This window comes from Lynx rufus, unplaced genomic scaffold, assembly GCF_022079265.1.
Source record: "Lynx rufus isolate CCGP_SWC_20201006 ecotype Redwood Valley unplaced genomic scaffold, mLynRuf1.p SCAF_8, whole genome shotgun sequence".
Classification (NCBI taxonomy): Eukaryota; Metazoa; Chordata; class Mammalia; order Carnivora; family Felidae; genus Lynx; species Lynx rufus.
The window spans coordinates 119119696-119141003 of record NW_025814896.1 but is presented as its reverse complement, the minus strand read 5'-3'; the positions used below and the strand labels follow the sequence as shown (position 1 = coordinate 119141003).

At 52.0% G+C, this 21308-nt stretch overlaps 2 protein-coding genes across 2 annotated transcripts; one reads left to right on the top strand and one right to left on the bottom strand.

Moving 5' to 3' along the window:
- Positions 1 to 217: 217 nt before the first annotated feature.
- SLC30A3 (solute carrier family 30 member 3) lies at positions 218 to 8108 on the bottom strand. Its single transcript, XM_047069961.1, has 8 exons — positions 8014 to 8108; positions 3930 to 4111; positions 3309 to 3455; positions 3060 to 3213; positions 2266 to 2464; positions 1931 to 2036; positions 1537 to 1671; positions 218 to 366 (listed from the first exon to the last, which is right to left on the bottom strand). Exons 1-8 carry the CDS (start codon positions 8106 to 8108, stop codon positions 218 to 220), a joined length of 1167 nt encoding a protein of 388 aa, XP_046925917.1.
- A 10734-nt stretch (positions 8109 to 18842) lies between these two features.
- On the top strand, positions 18843 to 20587 carry DNAJC5G (DnaJ heat shock protein family (Hsp40) member C5 gamma). Its single transcript, XM_047068096.1, is given in 5 exon segments — positions 18843 to 18955; positions 19175 to 19182; positions 19185 to 19471; positions 19894 to 20035; positions 20535 to 20587. Coding segments are annotated over 5 exon segments (603 nt in total).
- Positions 20588 to 21308: the final 721 nt, after the last annotated feature.

The following is a 21308-nucleotide window of genomic DNA, read 5'->3' as shown; positions in this document are numbered from 1 at the left end:
ACCAATTGATTCCCATTCAGCCTGACTCCTGCCCGCCCCCCACACCCACTTTGGTCTTGCCCACTGGGGCTGGGGGCTGGGGCGCCGGCAGGTGGAAGGAGGGAGAGAGGAAGGGGTATGGGCCCAGTTCTGTCCCTTTTCGGAGAGCGGGGAGGCAGGTACTGAGAGTCCAGGGCTGAGCCAGGGCCTGGCAGTGGGGTAAGGGCAGGGCCTCGGCTCAGGCCTGGGGGGGCTCCCGGCAGCGCAGGCACTGGGCCATCTCGGGCTGGTACTGCTCAACCTGCAGGGTACAGCTGGAGAATCCAAACCGGGAGTGGAGCTGGGATGTGGCTTCAGCCAGGACAGCTTCAGGGTCGGCCGTGGAGTCTGTGGGAGAGTGATAAGAGGCAGCAGGTTCCCAGGGGAGTCGGGAATCAGGCAGGGGCCAAGATAAGGCCGGGTGAAGGGGACCCAATGGCTTGCACAGCATTAAAGCCAGGTTTGAATGAGAAGCTTTATTTTCTTTCTGTATTGTATGAACAGCATAAAAATGCCAAAGAAAAGGCTGGGGAGACTCACCCCCTAATCAACCATGCTACCAGGCTAAAACACCAAACCATTCTTATTTTTCTATTCTCTTCTGCTCTTTGAGTATTAACACGCAGCTGTATGTTTCAGCAGCCATAGTACCCGACTTTCCAAGACAATCCAGATGTTAAATATTTTCTCCCATTGTCCCTCTAGAGTTACCATCAACTATCCTACAAAGTATAATATTTTTGGCATCCAAATTGCATGTCTCTGATTGCTTCTTGCATCTGGAAGAAACTCAAAAATCCTTTGTCAGCTTGTGAGTCACCATATATATTTTTAATAGTTGAATCATAATGTAGATATAATTTTACATTCAGCTTTTTTCTCTTAGCTTTATACCATAAACATTTCTCCTAGTTGCCATACAGTGTTCATAATCATCATTTTGAATAGTTCCATGTTACCCCATTGTCATAACTTACCTAACTGTGCCCCGTCACTAGACCTATTGGTACTAGTAATCTGTTTTTTTTTTAAGTTTATGTATTTTTTTTGAAAGAGAGAAAGAGAGAGAGAGAGAAAGTGTGTGTGTGTGTGTTTGTGTGTGTGTGTGTGTGTGTGTGCATGAGCAGGGAGAGGGGTAGAGAGAAAGGGAGAGAGAATCCCAAGCAGGCTCCGCGTTCTCATTGTGGAGCCCCACACAGGGCTCAATCTCAAGAACCGTTAGATCATGACCTGAGCCAAAATCAAGAGTCGGACGCAGAGCCACCCAGGTACTAGTGATCTTTTAAAGGGTTGGTGATTCTCTGCACTACCTCAGAGAGGGGGAAACCTCCCCTCCAGAACACCCTGTCCAGGGTTCCTTGTCTCCAACATGCATGTGTGTGTAAGAGAGATCAAGAAAGAGACAGAAACAGCAATTCAGGCTACCTCCCTAGGTTTGGAAGGGGAGTGTGGGGGGTGGGGTTGGAAGATGGGGGACTGTTTCTAGGAGGTAACTGGCTAGGGCCAGTGAGGACTCACCGATAGCCAGGTGTGCGGAGGCAACATGGTAAGTGAGCGTAAGGGACCACAGGTGCAGCTCATGAGTTGCCCGGACTCCTGGCACTGACAACAGTGTGTCCCGCACGGGCTCAAACCCCACACTTCGGGGGGAACCTGCAAACAGCACCCGCCATGCTTACTGCCAGGGCCACTCCTGCCCAAAGGCAGCCCTCCCCCACCAGACTCTACCTCTCCTACCCTGTACCTGCTTACCATTAACCCCCACAATTCCCCCTGTGCCTGAATCCTCCTTCTAGCAATAGGCCCCAGGGCCCAGACCTTCTCCCAACATTCTCTTCAGGGAAGAGAGGTGGCTCAGAGCTGGAGGGAGATCAGAGAGGGCCCTGGGCAGGGAGAGTGGCATCTGATTTACCTTCCATAAGGACACGAAGAACATCTCGGAGGGTGGGAGCTGTGGATCCAAGGGCACAGATGGAGAAGAGGAAGGTGCTGATGGGGTCAGCTGCCTTGTACTGAGGCTATAGAGAAAGAGATCTCTAAGCCCAGGAAGCAGGATATTCCAGTGGAAGATCTAGGGGTGTCTTGGAAAGACAGGACCCGAGAGGCCCCTGAGAGCCCTGCTAAAGGGGAAGGGACCGTGACCTGGGGAGCTGGGAGTCGGCGGGGAGGGAGGCCAAGGGTCCTGGGAAGGAGGGGACGGATGTGGAGCTGGGGAAGGCAGCTGGGGCAGGCTTGCATGCACAGTACCTTGAAGTAGATGAGGACAGAGGCGGCCAGTACCCCAAGGCTCTGCAGGAGGTCCCCCAGCACATGCACAAAGGCTGCCCGGACGCTGGTGTTCCCCAGGGGCAGGGGCTCCCCCGGCCCCTCCTCCAGCGGTGCATACTCCGCCCCCCTAGACCCGTGGCTGTGGGGGGGCCCGGCCTGGTGCAGCACAAAGGCCATTCTGAGGGGGAAGCAGAGCAGCTCAGCCCAGGTGGCCTGTTTCTGGCCTCCTCTGCCCTATTTCCATGGCTCTCCAACTCACCTCCCCAGGAGCCCTTTCTCCACCTATTGTCTCCCTGTTTTCCCAACCCGGGGAAGAAGACAGCATTGGATAAGAGAGACAAATCGTGCAGCCTGGGGGGAAAAATACCGTACATGGTGCAGGAGACAGGGATTCAGATCCTGACCCTGCTACTTGGACAGCTGTGTGGCCTGGGCAAGTCACCTGACCACTTCTTGGGACCTATTTCATTAACTGTACGCTAAGGGCGACACAGTCTACCTCATAGGGTGGTTGTGGGCCTTAAATGAGACAGTACTGGATGAAAACCCCCCGCAGAGCAGCTGGCACACAGTAGGCCCTTCATAAATGTCCGCTGACTCTGACGTCTAGGTCTCTCTCCTGTCTGTTCTCAGGCAGCCCTGGGGCAGACAGTTGAGAACCGTGTGTGCGTGTTGCATGCCTGTTGGGGAGGGGAGAGAGCCAGCTCTCCCACCCTGGAGGAGGACCCCTTGCCCTGAACCCCGCATGGTGCCTGCTCCATGCTGGAACGTACAGCAGATTGGCACAGACTGCGATGCTGGCGGTCAGCAGCATTGCACCCCCCTCGATGTGGTAGTCGCTGTGCAGCAGGCGGATGAAGGCCAGGTACAGGAGGATGCCAGTGACCATCCAGAGGGAGACCACGGAGGCCAAAGCCCCCAGAGTCTCTGCAGGGGGAGACAAGCTATCAGAGACCCGCCCGGGACCCTAGGAGGTACCTTCTGGTAAGATCAGAGGCTCACTGGGCCACGCAGGGCCTTACCTGAGCGGTGCCAGCCAAAGGTCATGGTGCGGGTGGCTGGACGGGTTGAGAGCCAAAGGGAGAAGAGGCTGCCCATCATGCTGCCCACATCCGCCAGGAGGTGGGCTGCATCCGTCATGATGGCCAGGCTGTGCGCCAAATACCCACCTGCAAGGGCAAAGCAATGGACGGTCTGGGTCCAGTTGGAAGATATCATGCTCCGTGGTAGTGTGTGTACAAGCACGGAAAGATACTGTGGGGACGTGCACCAAAATGTGAACCGTGTTTTTCCCTGGGGATGAGATTACAGGGAGTTTTTATTTCCTTCTTTTCACTCACCCACGTTTTCTAGTTTTCCTATAATGACACATTTTGATATCAAGAAAATAGGACTTTAAAAAGACTAGCTAATGCCAAGAGGCCAGCCCTGGCCCTCTGCCCCCAGACCTCGCCCTAAATATCCCTCGGTGCTATCCCTCACCCTCTCCCACTTCCTGAGCCCCGGGCACCCAACTCCCCACCCCAGCCATCCCTTTCTCTGCTTGTCCACCCAGGAATATTATTGGGATGCTCTCTCTGGGTGGAGAGCGGCCGAGGCAGGTGTCGAGAGGATGGGGTCGGAGGAGCTGCTCTCCAACTTACCGACCACCTCCCCGGCCATGAAGACGCAGCACACAGCACAGGCCGCACACAGCTGCCTCTGCGCCTGCAGCCTCTCGGGGGTGAGGCCCGGCGGGGGCAGGGGGTCCCTGTGGCAATGGTGGAAGGGCATCTCCTCAGGTTTAGGTTCCTCAGGGAGGGGCTCCGAGGGCTCTGTGAAGAGACTGAGGCAGGCAGCACAATTCAACCTGGGGCTTGGCTACAGTTGAATCTGTTCCTCACTCCCAGGCCCTTGGTCCCCCAGACGGCCTTCATCAGCTATGGCCCCGCACTCCCTCTGTCTGTCCCCAGGCTTGCTCAAACCCGGGAGCCTCGGGGACAGAGGGCCACATGAGAGATGGGGGCTAAGCAAACAGCTCGGATCCCAGCTGCCCTTTTCCTTTCATACGCGGAGCCACAGAATCTCACAGCTGCAAAGCACCATAGAGGTAGTCTAGTCTAACATTTTATTACAGAAATTACAAGTCTGAGGCTCAGAGAGGGAGAGGACACATGGAGGCCACACAGCTAGTTCATGGTAGAGAGCCGACTCCACCATAACCAATTGATAGGCACCATAAGGCACACAAAGTCAGCAGGATCATGCTGATCTCTGGGAGCTTTTGGTGCACAAATGTGTACCTAAGTACTATGATATGTAGCAGAAGGTAGCTATCGCCATCAGAGCAGTTAAAACAAAGTGCTATCAGCACTCAGAGGACAGAGGGGTAGAGGAGTCCAAGAGGAACCAGGGAAATAACTGAAGGAGGCACCAAGAGAAGGGCCTTGAAGGATGGGGAAGGTGTTGACAGAGACAGGGTGAACATGCCAAGCAGAGGCAATATGACCAGGTGGTGTCAAAGTGTGAGGCCAGACGAAGCACGTGATCCTGGTCTGAGTGCCTCTCTCCCAGACCCATCTCCTTGTGCCTCCACTCCAGATCCTTCACCTGCTCTATCTAGACATGCAGCTGAAATGTGGCCATTTAAGAGAAGAGTGGAGGGCCGCCTGGGTGGCTCAGGCGGTTGAGTGTCTGACTTCAGCTCAGGTCATGATCTCACAGTTTGTGAGTTCGAGGCTGTCAGTGTGGAGCCCGCTTTGGATCCCCTCTCCCCCTTTCTCTGCCCCTCCCCTGCTCACACTCTCTTTCTCAAAAATAAATAAACATTTTAAAAAAAGAAAGAAAGAAAGAAACAGAGAGGAGGTGGAATGTTGGGACCCAAAAAGTCTGAGGATCCAGGCACAGAGAACTAGTGGCCGGATTCCACACTGAGGTTGTCACGGGGAGGACGAAGGACAGACTGCTGTGGATGGGGAGGCAGTGGTAGGAGCAGTGGATCTGGAGTCTGCTACATGTTAGCTGGACCTCAGTCTGACCATAAATGCCCAGTGGAGGCCGCCTTAACTGTACCGTGCCGTAAGCCTCCCTTGATAAGTGAATGGGGCTGGGTCCTCACCTGGGATGCCAGAGCTTGAGCTCAGGCTGAGTTTTAGGCTCTTTCTGGCCCAATTCTCAACCCTAGTACTACCCAACCTGAACCCCAACAAGGCCAGAACCTTCCACAGAACAAAGAACCTAACTGGAAAACACAGTCCTAGAAATACTCATGGAGGTGTGACAAAAATACCCATGAGTGAAAATGAAGGCTCCAGATAGAAATGTGATCACAGCAGTAAAGTGAGGAGGGATGCCTGGGGCCTTCTGGCTAGGGAGAGCTCTGCCAAGTGGGTGAACTGAGGTGTGAGGGAGGTGGGGGGGACATTTGGTGCTTGTAGGGAAAACTCAAGTGCTGGCAGGTAGATTAATTTCTCGGAATTTTCTTCCAAGACTTAGAATCTTGGTGTGTGTGATTCTGGGTGTGTTTCCAGAGGAGACAAGGAGGTGAGGGTGGCTTTGAAATCCATCCTCATTCTTCAATGAGGTAGACACATAGTTGGGTGCCCAGGACTCAGGTGGCCAGGCAGTGCACACATAGCGAAGCCCAGTCTAGTGGGGGAGATAGATGTGTCACAAATGACTTACTAGGCAAGGAGGGGTTTGGGCCAGGGGGATTTATGAACAAAGGACTTTGGAGCACCAGGCAGGGAATGATGGACTGTAATGGGGGTGAGGAGAACGTCACAGAGGGAGAGATGTTCAACACAAGACCTAGGTGAAGAAGGGGCTCCGGACACATGGAATGCCAATGACAAGATGAGTGGCTGGGAGTTTTAACTGTCAGGAGCCAGGGCAAGGGCTGAGGAGGAAAGTGAGGGCTCAAAGGAACATCAAGGGAGATATACTGATTGATTTCATATATCCTTCCCTAGCCCTGAGATGACCTTGCTGGTGTATATTAGCCTGGGAGGGAGAGAGGAGAGGAGATGGAAGGATCCAGAATAGATCAAGCCACAGAGCCCCTCCAGAGAACTTTAGGGGAGGGGCACGTAGGTAGGGAAGAGCCTCTTTCAGAAAATACTGCAGGATTTGGTGACTAATGGTCATATGAGAATGAAAGTGAGCTGGGAGTCCAAGATGCGGGTCTGGATAGCAAGCAGAGGCTGCGTGGCTTTGGGGCAGTGGGCAAGATGCCTTTTTTGTAAGGCACAGAGTAGCTAGTCATCAAGGTAGCCACCCATCAACAGGCTGCTCCCTTTTGTTATGCATGAATTGGGCACTAAAGAAGCCTCATTGTTGGGGTGCCTGGCTGGCTCTCTCGTTAGAGCATGCGACTCTTAATCTCAGGGTCATGAGTTCAAGCCCCACATTAGGCGTGGAGCCTACTTAAAAAAAAATACATTAAAAAAAAAAAAGAAGCTTCATTGTTGGTGTGGGTGTTGGGGGGGGGTTGTCTACATGCTGTTTAGAGAGAAGGAAAGGCAAGGCAGTTTTCTCTTGCTGGCCCTCTGAAACCCCCAACAAACAACAAATAATAGTGGGGTAGAGGGGAGGGTTAGAGGGGGCGGGTGTGGGCAGGGGACAAAGGCCTGAAGCAGAATCAAAAGGATAGGTGAAGAGACGCCAGTGCCTGGGCTGGAGCCCCCACAGCTGCCCACGTCTGCAGGCCCCTGCAGGAAGGAGTCAGACGGGAAGTCTGTCCTCCCTTCTGTTCATCCACTCCCCCACCCACTCAGGTTTATGGCCCCCACCCAGGGAAAGAGCGAGAAACACACAGAGGCATCACATCAGAGACAAAGGGAAAGGTGCTGGGAGGGAAACAGAACGATTATGAGAAATGAAGAAAGAGGAAAAGCCGGAGAGCCTGTCAAATTTCCGAGACAAACGGACGGTCAGCCAACAGACAAAATGGCCAGTGGAGGTGGCCAGGATGGGCCTGGCGCGGCCGCTCTGAGGGACAAGGCGGACAGAGCTGGCGGGCGCCCGGCGCGGGAGGCCGGCGGGACGCGGAGGAGGTTCTCCGGCCGCCCCCGGCCCGCTGTCCCGGCCGCTCCGCGCGCCTCATTTCACACCTCGCCGCCCCCGGCCCCGTCTGTGCGGAGCCGGGAATACCCCCTGCCGCCCAGACCGCACCTGCTCCTTCCCTGCCACCCCCTCGCTTCCCGGCGGCCGCCGCCCCCCAGGGGCCGGGAAGAACCGCCGTGGAGCCCGGGCCCATGGCCCGGGTGCGCACAGCTGGCCATGGCTGGAGGGGGCGCCCCGAGGCGCACGGAGGGAAGGGCCAGGGGCCTGCAGCGGGGGCTCCGAAGCCTGGGAGGCGAGGTGCTTCCACTGCCAGGGCCCTGGAGCAATGCAGACATCGGGGCACCTGGCGCGGACTCCAGCCCGACGGAGGAGCAGTTACTCGCGGAGAAGTCAGATGCGGCGAGGGCGGCAGAGAGGTCCGGAGGCTTGGGGGACCGGCCGGGGAGCCGTTTTGCGGGACCGAGAGAAAGAAGGTGGCCGGGAGGAGGCAAAGCAGGCTGCTGGGAGGGTCGGGGGGTGCTGGCTATGTAGCCGGAGAGGACAGAGCCGGGCGCCGAGAAGCTGAGGGAGTTGCGGTGCGCCCGGGTGGCCAGCCGGGGCCGCGCCGAGAAAGAGACAAACGAAATGGACGGATGGCATGAGGGTGGCGACCCCGGGCCGAGGGCCGGCCCAGGTCTGTCCTACCTCTTCAAGCGCAGGCCGCCACCGGCGCCGCCGCGGTCCCGGGGGCTCACCAGGCGAGTGGTCTCCGAGCCCCCTGTGGCAGGAGAGGGCTCCATGTCACCGCGGCCCCGACCGTCTAGGCCCCACTGAAGAAGCGAGAGGCGGGGCCGGCTCTGCACCAAGTCCGAGCGTCCAGCCGACCCCCGGACTCCCCGCAGGGCCGCGGGGCCACCACAGTGGAGGGAACTGCAGCGGCTGTGGCGCGGGGACTCCGAACTGCAGATCCCGCGGCCTTTGGAGCCCCGCCCCGCGTGGGGCGAGCTCCCCAAGCCCCGCCTCCAGGCTCCCGGGCCTCTCCCCCAAGCCTAAGCCTCACCCCCCGGAGCCCCGCCCCATTGCCAAGGCCCCATTTCCAGGCGCCAGAGCCAGGTGGGGGCGACGCGAGCCCTCTGCTCCCCAGCAGGGTTCTGGAGAACGCCTTATCTCTATAGCCCCACCCCCTGGGTAAACTAGCTCCGCCCCCACCCAAGCTCCGCCTGCCGGCTCCGAGCGATGTTCCACAAGCCTAGGCACCTCCAGAACAACCGTCTTCTAAGGAACATCCCCCCTTGCAAGCCTGCACGGGGTCGTCGCTCAGCCCCCCACACGGAGGTAGAAACAGGTGTGGGTCCATTATTACCCAGCTCGAGAGAACCAGAAAGTGTGGGGTGAGCAGTGACACATCCGGGAGAACTCCAGGGACTGCGGCCAGAAACCCCTCTGTGGAGGATGTGGGGTCGGAATTTGTAAGCAAAATCTGCTGCCAAGCACTGTACCGCTCATTATCATTTATTTTTATAGAGACATTGGGTGACAAGCTTCCTGCTCTCCTCCAATCCATTACTATCCCTATTTTTCGGATGAGTAAACTGAGTTGCCGAGGAAGAAGCATCTAAGGTCATGCAGCTGGTGAATAAAAGGCTGGGACTGGAGCCCCCTCCTCTTTCCCTCTCCAGTTCTGGGCGCTGCGCTGGCGACTGAAGAGAGCGCGCGTCGCAGTCTTGTCACTCAGGCTGGGGCAACCGGAGGAGGAAGGAGCCATGCCACCTCTCTGGTCACAAGCCACTGTTCTTGGAGGGAAGCTGCAGCTTGTCAGCAGGTGATTCTTTACCTCTGAATCCCTAGCACCTGGCTGGGCATTACCTCATTTTGCCTCATTTTAACGGAAGCCCCAGGGGAAGGAGTGACTTACAGCAAAGTGGGTGGCCAAGCCTGGAGTCAAACCTTCAAACGTTCAATGCTCTCTGCCCCTCACACCTGCGGCCACTGTAGGATGAAATGGGGGTGGGGATTGCAGTGTGCCCTCCAAGCTGTGACACTCTGTGAAGAGTCTGGAGGAGGAGGGAGAAAAGTGAGCTTGGAAGGGGAAGCGTGGAGGGTGGGAGTGGTTGGTGAGTCCGGCAGAGAAACCCATTAATCAATGGGCACCCTTCATGAGGAACACACTGGGGGGTCCGTCATGTAGGATTCTGGGAATAGACACCTAGCCCCGTTATTATCCCAAACATTGCGACCGCGTGTACACCCCCAAATAAACCATCAAACAAACATCAGGAGCACGTGCCAGATAGAGTGGTTGGAAGAGATGGGGTTAACCCGGGAGAGCTTCGCGGAGGAGGTGAGGCTTGAACGGATTAGGCAAGCTGGGCGGCGGGATGGCTGTTCGGGCGGGGGAGAGTGAGGCCCTTGCCAAGGTTTGCGGGCGGCGTGCGCTAAGGGAGCGTAGTGCTCCGGGGAACGGTGCGGAACGTTAGAACCAAAGGGTCTGCACTAGCCCTCGGCGCCGCGTCTCCACCCACGCCGCGCCGAGGGCCAGAGCACCCTCCCCCAGACTCCCCGCGGAAGGCCCAGGCCAAAGCCCACGAGTGAGGGTGGGGGTCCTTTCTCCCTCCAACCTCCCCTAGAGGAGTGGGGCCTCAGCTCCTTCCTAAGGTCGTGGGGGTGCAAACTGAGATAAGCAAGAGGGGAAGCCACCAGCCAAGGTCACCTTGTAGGTCCTTGTTAGAGCGGGGTGGAACTCAAGCCCAGCCCGCCTGGGTCAGGGCCCTGGCACGTCCCTCTTGGCGCCGTCGGTTTTCAAAACTCTGAATCGGGCCTGGGGCTTCCCCATTTCTGAGACCCCCCCGCCCCCCGGAAGTAGGATGCGGAGAGGCCACCGCGCACTCCAGGGCTGGGATGCTGTAGTCTCACCCGAAGCAGCCGGGGCAGGCAAGCTCGAGAATGGGGAGAAACAGCGGACCCCTGGGCGGGGAAGGGGCTTCTTCTAGCCGTGCCTCAGCAGATGACGACAACAGGGGACCTAACAACAATGGCTTCCTCTGGGGGATTTCCCTTCCTGGGCAGTCCACAGTGCGCAGACAGCAGTCCCGGGTTCCCGAGAGGGGGCGCAGACGCCGGCACACGCCCGCCCCGCCACAGGGCAGGGAGCGAGCAGGCGGCGGGGAAAGAAGCGTGGGAGCAGGTGGATTACAGGGCTGCCCTCTGACGCGCGGCTCCCTAGGTGTTGGGCCTTGGAACGTGCCGCCTCCAGAAACCGAGGGCACCAGCGGGGAGAATACCAACAGTTGCCTGTGCTTGGAAATTTATGCAAGAAAAGCCTGGCAGCGAAAGAGACTGCTTGCACCTGTTTCTCAAAGAGCCACCAAGTGGCCCTATGAAAATCTTTGCAAAGGGTCCTCTTGAATGCCAGGTCTGAGAAAGGCATTCTACACCTGGTTAGGAGCTACGAAAATTATGCAGGAGTTAGAAGGGCAGCTTAGGGCTGGCCGTAAGGAACTGAAATCTTGTAAGAACCATTCATTCAACATTTACTGAACACTTATTTCTTGCCATGTACTTTGTTAGGATAACTGAGGAGTCCTGGTGAACAAGATAGGTGCATTTCCTCCCCCTCCTGGCTTTAACGTGATTGCAAGAGATTTCTATTCTGCAGTCTTTGGTTACTGATTTAACCACATGTTCTTAATGTCTGTCCTGTCCTGCCTCAGGTATCAATTTTCTCTAAGGAGATTCCTTAGGCCACTTTGAGTCCCAAAGGGCTGAAGGAGACAGGAACCCCTGGAACTTCCCAGGAGGATAGGTCAGTGGTAGAGCAGAGGGTTGGGAGAACGGGTCAGAAGGCGGCTTCAGGGAACCCAGCCTGGACCAGTTCATACTGAGAGAGAAAGAGAGCAAAGTCCAGCCCTGAAGCCAGGATTTAGGCTGGGCTTGAGATCTCAGACGAGATTTGGAATCCAAGCACGCAGGCAAGGGGTTAATTAACACTTGAAAGGTCCAAGCCAGGCTGAAAGGTATGGGCAGAGGTAAAGAGGGCATCCAAATTCTGCTCAGGTGCTACCTCCAGGAAGCCTTTCGGGCTTCCCCACCAGGCTGAGTTATGTGCTGTTTTCTGGTGCTCTCAAGGGCTGCTGTGCTTCTGTGCTGGCAGCACTCAGCACATTGAAACAAAATGATTTGCTCGTCCGTCTCCTCACTAGAATACAAGCTCCCTAAAGGCAGGAATTATCTTTCTCATCACGGTGTCCCAAGCGCCCCCTAGTGGCTGACACACAGTCCTTGATAAAGCCATCCCAGGAAAAAGGAGCTGGTTGTTGGGAGTGGAAGAAAGCTGGAGAAAGCAGGATTTTAGTTGAAGATAGACAAGATGAACGAGGGCTGCAGCTTAAATGTCACCTCCTCCGGGGGGACTTTCCTGACCCCCAGCCTAGGTTAGTTCTCATGTTACACATTCTCACTGCACACTTCGTTTTCTTCCTCAGCATTTATCAGACTGTAATTACATCTTTATTTGGGAATTGTTTCTTCACTTGGCTTCCAGCGTACCCTATTCTTGTTTTTCTCCTATGTCACTGGCTGTTTATTTTCAGTCTCCTTTGCTTGTTCCTCATCTTCTCAACCCTTTAATGCTGGAGTGGTCCAGGACTTGGTCACCCTCTTCTCTTTCTACACTCCCATAGAGATATCTAGTCTCAAGCCTTAAAAATACTATCTAGAAACCACAGAAAGCAATGGTTGTTGAAGCTCAATGGTAGGTAGATGGGGGATCACTGTGCCATTCTTTTTTCTTTTCTTTTTTTTTTTTTTGAAATTTTCTATTTCAAAGAACTTAAAAAGGGGGCGCCTGGGTGTCTCAGTTGGTTGAGCGTCAGACTTCAGCTCAGGTCATGATCTCGCCATTCCCGGGTTCAAGCCCCATGTCTGGCTCTGTGCTGACAGCTCAGGGCCTGGAGCCTGTTTTGGATTCTGTATCTCCCTCTCTGTCTCTGCCCCTCCCCTACTCGTGCTCTGTCTCTGTCTCTCTCTGTCTCTCAAAAATAAGGAAACATTAAAAAGTTTTTTAATTAAAAGACCTTAAAAAAATAAAATGGCATCTATACGATGATCCCCAGATCTCTCATTGAACTTCAAACTCAAATACCCAAATGTCAACTTGACCTTACCTCCTTAACATCTAATAGGCATCTCCAGTTTCATTGGTCTAAAACCAAATTCCTGATTGTCACCCCATCCCAAACCTTTTCTTTCAGCTGTCCTCCCATGTCTGAACATGGTGGCTCTGTCCTTTCATTTGCTTAGGCCAGAAACCTTAGAATCACTGTTGATGCCTCTATTTTCACCCCACATCCAATCTGTCAGCAAATCCTGCACCCACCCTGGTCCAAACCACCATCATCTATCTTCTTGATTATTGCAGTAGCCTCTTTGGTTGTCTTCCTTTTTCCATCTTTATTGCCCTACAATCTAGTCTCAATCCAGTGACTAGGCACCTAGACCAGATCCATCACCTCCTCACGTCACTCAGTACCAGCCAAAGGTTTTCCAATTGCCTGCAAAGCCCTATAGGCCCCTTGTCTCATTTCATATTACTCCCACCTCCCTCCCCAGCCACTGTGGCATTCACGCAGGTCCTACAATATACCAGGCATTCTTCCACCTCAGGACCTTTGCATTTCCTCATCTATATGTAATGCAATCTGTCAGATGTCTTTATGACCCACCTGAGGACCTGCTTTAGGTCTTGATTCAAATATCACCTTTACCACCTCTCTCTGCTTATCCATTTAAAAACTGCAATCTTGGGGTGCCTGAGTGGCTCAGTCGGTTAAGTGTCTGACTTAGGCTCAGGTCATGATCTCACAGTTCATGAGTTCAAGCCCCGCATCAGCTCTCTGCTGTCAGTGTAAAGCCTGCTTCAGATCCTCTGCCCCCTTTCCCTTCCCCCACCTATGCTCTCTCTCTCTCAAAAATAAAATAAACATTAAAAAAAAAGATTTTATTTTTAAGTAATCTCTACACCCAACATGAGGCTCGAACCTACAACCCCAAGATCAAGAGTTGCCTGCTCCACCGACTGAGCCAGGCAGGCACCGCTGAATTATAGTGTTTTAATCAGACTGCTTTCCACCTAGCCCTTAGGGATGAGCTCATTTTATGGAGGTAATAGTTTTTATTAGAAATACTGAAGGAGAAGAAGTGAGACAGGTAATTTCAGAGTTCTGACTGTTTAGGGAGCCCTGGCAGGGATATTTTGGATAGTGAGAGGGCAGCATGAGGGTACTGTGTAGGGAAACAAGGAAATGGGGTTCTAAGAGGCTGAGAGAAGGATATAGAAAGGGGATAGAATGACAATTTGCAAATCTTCCTAGAGGAAGGATCTTGAGTTTTCCCTTCTTCCCAGAAACAAAATGAAAACCAGCTGCTCTCTTTACAAAACTGGGAGGTGATCAGATGGAAAGGATGATGATGATGGTGGTGACAATGACAATGACAACACAGCACTTACCATGTGCCAAGCACTGTTCAAATTAAATATTTAGTCCTCCTAACAACCCTAAGAGGTACACACTACTATCAAAGTTGTAGAGGTGAGGTGGCTGTGCTCTGTCAGTCTGCCCTTAGGTCTGCAGTCTGGGCACAGAGGACAGGGGTATGCAGCAGCCTCTCTGGCTGGAAGCCCTCCACCTCCCACCCCGGGCTGTCTGCCCCAGGGACGACAGGCAAACAAACTGGGCCAATGATGTTTCTGGGCACATGAAGTGAGCAAGCCTCCAACTGGAGGGAGGTAAAGAAGGACATTACCTGACATCATGAAAGGAGGTGAATGTCAACTACAACTTTGATCTCTCTCTAGACCTCAGTTTTAAAGTGAGAAGGGAGCTGGTGTGTATAAGGAGCAGTCACAGCACAGACACTTAACTTAGAAGACTTAGGTTAGGTCTGGACCTTACTGGTTGACTCTGAGCAGGTCAATCCTTCTCTCTGGGCCACACTTCCCTCAATTACAAAATGAAGGCATTAGATGGGAGTTAAGACTCGAGGTCTTTTCCAGCTCAAAAACTATACAATTCTAGAACCTAGTGGCTGGGTATGACAAATGATGATCTCTCTCTCCCACTGCATATGCTCAAGAGCATGATATTTTGGGTATAAATATGCCAATGTCTGCTGTCTGTCTGTATATGGGTATTCCAGCTATATGACTAAAACTTTAGCTGTTTGTGGGTAAATAAGGGATGGTTCTTGGTTTTCTCCAGGAGAGACCAAATGGCTCTGTGAGATAGTAAACTATAAGATCAGTGACTTAAGGGCAAATGATTCTAGAAAAGGTTTTAGTTTGAAATCATTCTTTAGCATAGTTATTTTTTTGTTTTTGTTTTTTCTGTTCTTTTTACAGCAAGTCTAATTTGGTTTTGACATCAACCCTGTGGAGGCACAGGTTTTAACAGAAGAGGGAAAAGAATCTCAGAGATTAAGTGACTTGTTCAAGATCACACGGCTCACTGGAGCCAGAGCCAAAACCAAGGTCTAAGGCTTCTGATTCTGGGATTGTGTGTTCTTCCTGGTACTGTGCTGGGTGTTAGAAGAGACCATGTGCAGAGAAAAAGAGCCACAAGGGGTCTGTTTCTAGGTGAAGGCAAAGTGAAGAGGCGAAGGATGCCAGGCTGACTTAACTGCTTTATTCCCATTTCTGCAGCCTGCTGGCTGCAGTGTCTTTTCATTCAGAGGAGAGGCTCAGAAGACTTAAAGATAATGGCTATTTCAAGAGCCAGCAAACTATGATTAGAATTAATTAGAATGTCAGAGGGCAATGATAAGAAGTAATAACATTCTGGAGCCTCTGGCAAGATCTGGAAGATATTTACTAACTCTTCTCAGAACCTAATTTGCCCTCTTTCTCCGGGCTCACTTCTACTATGGAGCAGGGATGTGATCACAGCACCTCTCATGGTTGCTGTGAGAATCAAAAGATATTATTAGGTTAAAGTACCTCTGAAAAGACACACAACATTTATTATTCATTCAACCTACCGACATTCATTGAGCACCTACAATATCCCAGGAACTGTGTTAGAAACTGGAGGAAGACTAAGACAAACAAGGACCTCAGAATCACCAATCCTATCTCCCCTGCTGCCTTATTTTTCTTAATTCCTTATGTCTCTTCTTGTCCAGGATCATATGAGGAAAAGAGGCACTGAGTCTTCCAATTCCCCAGCTAAGTGCTTCTGCCCTAGGGAATTCTTGCTATGGCTCAACCTCTAGGCCGACATTGCACCAGCAGAGGGCTCCCCCTACTGTAGCTCATCCAACAAATCATTAACTCACTTGCTGTGAACCAGGCATGGCTCTAGGTGCTGGGGAGACAACGGTGAACAAACATAAGGTCCCTGCCTTCATAGAGTTGTATTTGTTGTATTTTGTACTAGGGAAGGCAGACCTTAAACAAATGAACACACAAATAAACATACATTCACAAATCATGGTGAAGGTATTATGAGGTAGGGAGAGAGAAGTGGAACTCAATTTAGAAGGCCTGAGGATGGCATGCCTGGGTGGCTCAGTCAGTTAAATGTCCGACTGTTGATCTCAGCTCAGGTCTTGATCTCAAGAGTTGTGAGTTTAGGCCCAACCAGTTCTGCAATAGGCATGAAGCCTACTTTAAAAAAAAAAGGGGGTGGGGGGTGGGGGGTGTCTGGGTGGCTCAGTCGGTTAAGTGACCGACTTCAGCTCAGGTCATGATCTCACAGTCTGTGAGTTCGAGCCCCACGTCGGGCTCTGTGCTGACAGCTCGGAGCCTGGAGCCTGCTTCAGATTCTGTGTCTCCCTCTCTCTCTGCCCCTTCCCCACTCATGCTCTGTCTCTCTCCGTCTCAAAAATAAATAAAAATATTAAAAAAAAAAAACCTATCTGAGGATACATGAAGCTGAGATCCTAGAAGGATGAGAACTCAGCTAGCAAATAGCCGGAGGAGGAATCCTCCAGGCAGACTTAGGCCCTTGATGTGGGAAGGAACATGGTGCCTTCAAAGAAATGACAGAAAAGCAGTGCAGCAGAGACCAGAGCAAGCACAACAGTGATGCTTAACAGTGCTTAACAGAGCTAGAGTAAGAGGTGGGGGCCAGACCACGCGGGGCCTGGAAAGTAAGTGCTCTGCACTTCTGGTGCCTTCTCCTGTCTCCCCAGTGTAAAGAAACAGCCTGGGTTGGTCTGCTAGTCCTGACAACCATGACGGTGATGAAAGGCTGGAAGTTAGCTAGGGAAATGTATCGTAGTACGAACCACCAAAAAAAAAAAAAAAAAAAAAAAAAGAAATTGTCAGCCTCAGCTCCTTTGCTTTAGGTGATTAACCTATAAACTCCTCTTACCCAGAATCTATCAACTGGGTAACTGGGTGGTTGATGCCAAAGATTTTCATCCCCACCCCATACTCTGATCACAGATCCACAGAAATAAATTTGTTAATTCACTGGTCATTGTGCCTATAGCATATGGACTCCTTAGTTGACTCGGATGGCTCACATCTCTTGGGACGGATACTGATTTACCACTTAAAACCTAGAAGAGGATGTAAATGTGCACAGAAGACCGTATAAAGGGAAGAGAGTGATAAAAGCCACATGAGGTATAACAGAGAAATATTATTGAAATAACAAAGCTCTTTCAATCACATGTAATGGAAGCCATTGAGTGCTCCTCTGTAAAGAACACCAAAATTAAGAAGTCGTAAATTGTAAGTGGTGGAAAGACTGCCTCCTATAGGAGATCACAGGAAGTGAAGTCAGGTGGAGATTGGTGCTCTCAAGCCCTGCCTGTGGGGATGTAAATTGGTACCTGTGGTACCTTTCTGGGAAGAAAGTTGGCAACAAGGACTAAGAGTCTCAAAAAATTTTGCTTTGACCTATTAATTTCCCTTCCAGGAATCCACCTCAAAGGAGCAGGGAAGAGATTTATTTGAAGATTTATAGATAAGAATTTTCATTATAAGGTTTTTACACTAGCAAATGGCTAGGAACAACTTAAGTATCCAAGCTGGATTATACAAATACATTATGGCACATCCTCATGATATAATAGTATTTATAAATGAAGTTTTTGAAGAACAGTAGTGACTTTTGGAAATGTTCGAGCTATCGTTTTAAGGGAACGTGCAAATTAGTAATTACAATATAGTAATTGCTTTGACAGAGCAAGGTGGGAACAACTGGGGGAATGAAGGAAGGATTCCCAGGAATACCGACCTTCAAGTGGGTCTTAAAGGATGTGTAGGAGTTTCCACGTAGAAGGGAAAGAAAGGACGAAGTGGAGGCCCCTAAATTCTGCCAAAAAAGACTGGGAAGTGAATACACCTCTTGAGAAAGGATTGCAGGAGCCATACCTCTCACACAGCCACAGCGAGCAAGCCCATCATCTTAACCGAGTCGTTAAGCCGATCAGGACTGGTGATCCGCTCCCACGGGAGAAAGGATGGCCCTGGAGGCCACGCCCACCGGAAGAACTGGGGGGCGTCGCGGCCCGCGGGGCTGATCCCTACGCCCAGGCTTCCTTGTGAGTGAAATAAGTCCCAGCCTCCACGCAGCCTCACCTTCCAGATTTTCCGGCGGCGCCAAAAAGCGACCCGGAAGGTTGGCGCGGCGCACAAGCGCGGTTGCCCACTGGACTTCGGCGGTGTGAAGTTTCACACCCGGATGGAGGTTGTGCGAGGCCTCCCCAGCCGAGGAGGGCGACTCTGAGGTAGAAGTAGAGCGCCAGGCCGGGTGCGGAGTCCACACAGAGCCAGAGGGCTCTGGGAACCAGAGCATTACCTTCCGAGCCTGTGGCCTTGGCTGCCTCCCACCCTCTGGGGCCCTGCTCCCTGGTCCCTGTCTGGTCGGCCCCCGCAGCTACTCCTTTCGCTTGGGTCTTCATCCCTGGAGTCACCCCTATGTTCTCCCCGCTGCCCGCGCTCCGAGGTTTGAGAGGGGAGGCTAGGGAGAAGAAGGCCTCTGGCCTAGCTGCAGCAGCGTCCTCCGGCCTGGCTTTTGGGACACCTGACTTCTCAGGTGGCTCAGGCTTTGGTCTGAATTGTTTCTCTCTTGGGAATTGTGCATCTCCCCGATTCCAGACCTAGCCTGCACGACGACTGGGCTGCCGTGGTCTTTCCAACGCCGCAGTGAGCTTGGACAGGGCGTCTCTTCCGGGACTAGTCGTTCTGGATAAAATCCGCTTCTTCCCGTGGTTTGGGCCTTCCCTTGCTTACACCTCTCCGCGACGCGGGGTGTGCCTGGAGGGCTGTGTCGCTGAAGGGAAAGGGCTGTGGCTGGGAAATGTGAGGAGCCGTTTCCTCTTTAAAACTTGAATTTGGATGTCCTTTCTGGTCACCTGCACTCCTGCTAGTCACAGAGCCCGCTCACTGTTGTCTTGCGCTTGTCCCTTTGTAGTCATTTTACTTGACTGGCCAATGAAGGCATTGGGTTTCCTGTCACTAGGAGTCTCACTTCTCCGTGGCCTCCCCTGTGGCAGTTCTCACAAGTGCATCTCCTCTGACCCAGATCATGGCTCATTTGGATGAAGCGGCCCACCGGCTGTCCAAAAGTGGCACAACCCTCTATGCGGTGCTGGAGCTTAAGAAGGGCGCCTCACCCGAAGACATCAAAAAGGCCTACAGGTTTAGACTTCAGCCTCTTTCTAAGCCCTGGGATTTCCCCCCCTTAAACCCTTCTCTTTCTACCTTGCTTTCTGACCCATTTTTAAACCCTCGAGCCCTCACTTTGGGTCAGACAGGGCCATCATCCATTTCATTGTGGCGTGGGACAGAATTTAGACCTGGGTTGCTTGCCTCCATCCTTGGCACCACATCTCATGCATTCTTTCTTCACATCCAAAGGCCTGTCCCTGTGTTCATCCTGCCCTCCCTCCCCAGCCATTCCCTAGCCATCCTCTCCCTCCTTTTGCGTATTGCCTGGGTAGGAACCTGGCCTTGAAGTATCATCCAGATAAGAATCCAGGGGACGCTCAAGCAACAGAAATATTCAAAGAGATCAACACAGCCCACTCCATACTGAGTGACCCCAAGAAGCGGAAAATCTACGACCGGCATGGCTCGTTGGGAATATATATATATGATCACTTTGGCGAAGAAGGCGTCACTTACTATTTTACACTGAATAGTTGTTGGTTCAAGGTATACAATTCTTCTAGTCCTTTAAGAATAAGGAAGGGGGCGCCTGGGTGGCTCAGTTGGTTAAGCGTCCGACTTCAGCTCAGGTCACGATCTTACAGTCTGTGAGTTCAAGCCCTGCGTCGGGCTCTGTGCTGACAGCTCAGAGCCTGGAGCCTGTTTCGGATTCTGTGTCTCCCTCTCTCTCTGCCCCTTCCCCACTCATGCTCTGTCTCTCTCTGTCTCAAAAATAAATAAAAACATTAAAAAAAAAAAAGAATAAGGAAGGAGGGGTGACCCTCCTCTTCTTGGAGAGCTAAGCCTCCTCTCCTAGGACAAATGCTTCTGCTCTCTCTTATTTTCTGGGTGCTGGGGGGATTCAGGGAGGGGAACTGGAATGGAAATCTAAAAGAACTGGGTCAAGGCCATTCTTTCCCACCTTTCAGACACTTGTCCTCCTGTGTGCTCTGCTCACCTGTTGCTGTTGCTGCTGCTGTTGCTGCTTTTGCTGTGGAACACTTAAGCCACCATCTGAGGACGTTGCTAGAAGATATCAGCAGAATGTCCAGAATCAGCCCCACAGGTCAGGTGAGGACCATAGAAAGGGCCTGAGGTAAGAACTGGATTAGGAATGAAAGAATAGTTGGGAGTGAAACCGTGAACTCCTAATATGGGAGACTCAGGTCAATATTGAGGCAAAGTGAAGAAAGAGAAGGGGATACACCCGGTTTCTGAGGGGCTTTTGCCACCGACTGACAATTTGAATGTAATATCGGCCTCTCATGACTGTTAGGCTAAGGAACTGGGAGTCGGGGGGAGTTCAGGTAAGGAATGGGTGGGAGAGTGCCTAGAAAAGGCAATAGTTGGAGACAAGCTAGAGGATGAAGTTTACTGCCTTTACTCTAAAGGAAGATGACGTGCCAGATTATCCCCGCCCCAAGCAGTTAACTTTGTGTGGCTTGACTGAAGTTTACTGTAGTGCCACCTAGTGATGCTGATGAGTAACTGCAAAGTGATGCTTTTCTCACCCCGGGACTAAAAATTGTTATTAATTGTTGATATATGTGTTTTTCAAATTCCACCATAGGAAACAAAAGAAATTTTAGAAGAGAGGACGATGATAATGAATTTCATGGCTAAAAGATTAAGAGGAATGAGGTACATATGAAAACTGAAATGCAGCCAGAATCAAGGGATAAGAAAAGAAACATAGACTAACTTCTGATGAGTCATTAGTAGAAAGTTTATATTTTATACTGTGGATTTCATGTGTTTATATCCTTACCCACAGAGGGCTTGCTTTAAATTCTGGATCATCATTCCTTCTTGTTAGTAAGATGCCAACTTCTTTTGCCCCCAGGTGCTGACCCAGTGAGGGTGCCTTCTGCCACCCAATCCACTGGACACACCGAAGAGAAGAGCAAGTAGCCCTGTCCTGACATTGACCCTGATTTGCCCCTCTTCTTATAAGAATCCAAACTTCAGAAGCATTGATGGCATCTATCCTAGTGACGATGCCACGTCTGTCCTTGATGGTATCACTGACCCTGGCAATACAGGGTCACCCAGCCACTCTTCTTTTTAGCTCCAGTCCCAATTTTGATCTGTTTAGAGAGCAGCCTTTCCGTCCCTACCCTTATGAGGTCTCAGGCAGTGGTGACAGACTTTTCCCCAGCATTCTTTTTCCTGTGCCTTCCTTGGGATTTGAGCCAATTTCAGCCGGTAGGGTCCCTTAGCTGCTTGCAATATCTCCACCAAGATCCTGATAACTGAGCAGGGTGGATCCTTTCCCAGAGCTACTATAGCAGCTAACCTCCTTTGTTGCACCTCTGCACCAAGAACTCTAACCATCAGCCTCATT

What these genes read in the sequence shown, in the direction of transcription:
- SLC30A3 (XM_047069961.1), bottom strand. Translation starts at nt 8,108, where the DNA reads ATGGAGCCCTCTCCTGCCACAGGGGGCTCGGAGACCACTCGCCTGGTG. An exon ending in CTGTCCTCATCTACTTCAAG is followed by an intron (nt 2,037 to 2,265) that starts GTACTGTGCATG and finishes CTTTCTCTATAG; the next exon opens with CCTCAGTACAAGGCAGCTGA. An exon ending in TCTTCGTGTCCTTATGGAAG is followed by an intron (nt 1,672 to 1,930) that starts GTAAATCAGATG and finishes TGCTGTTTGCAG; the next exon opens with GTTCCCCCCGAAGTGTGGGG.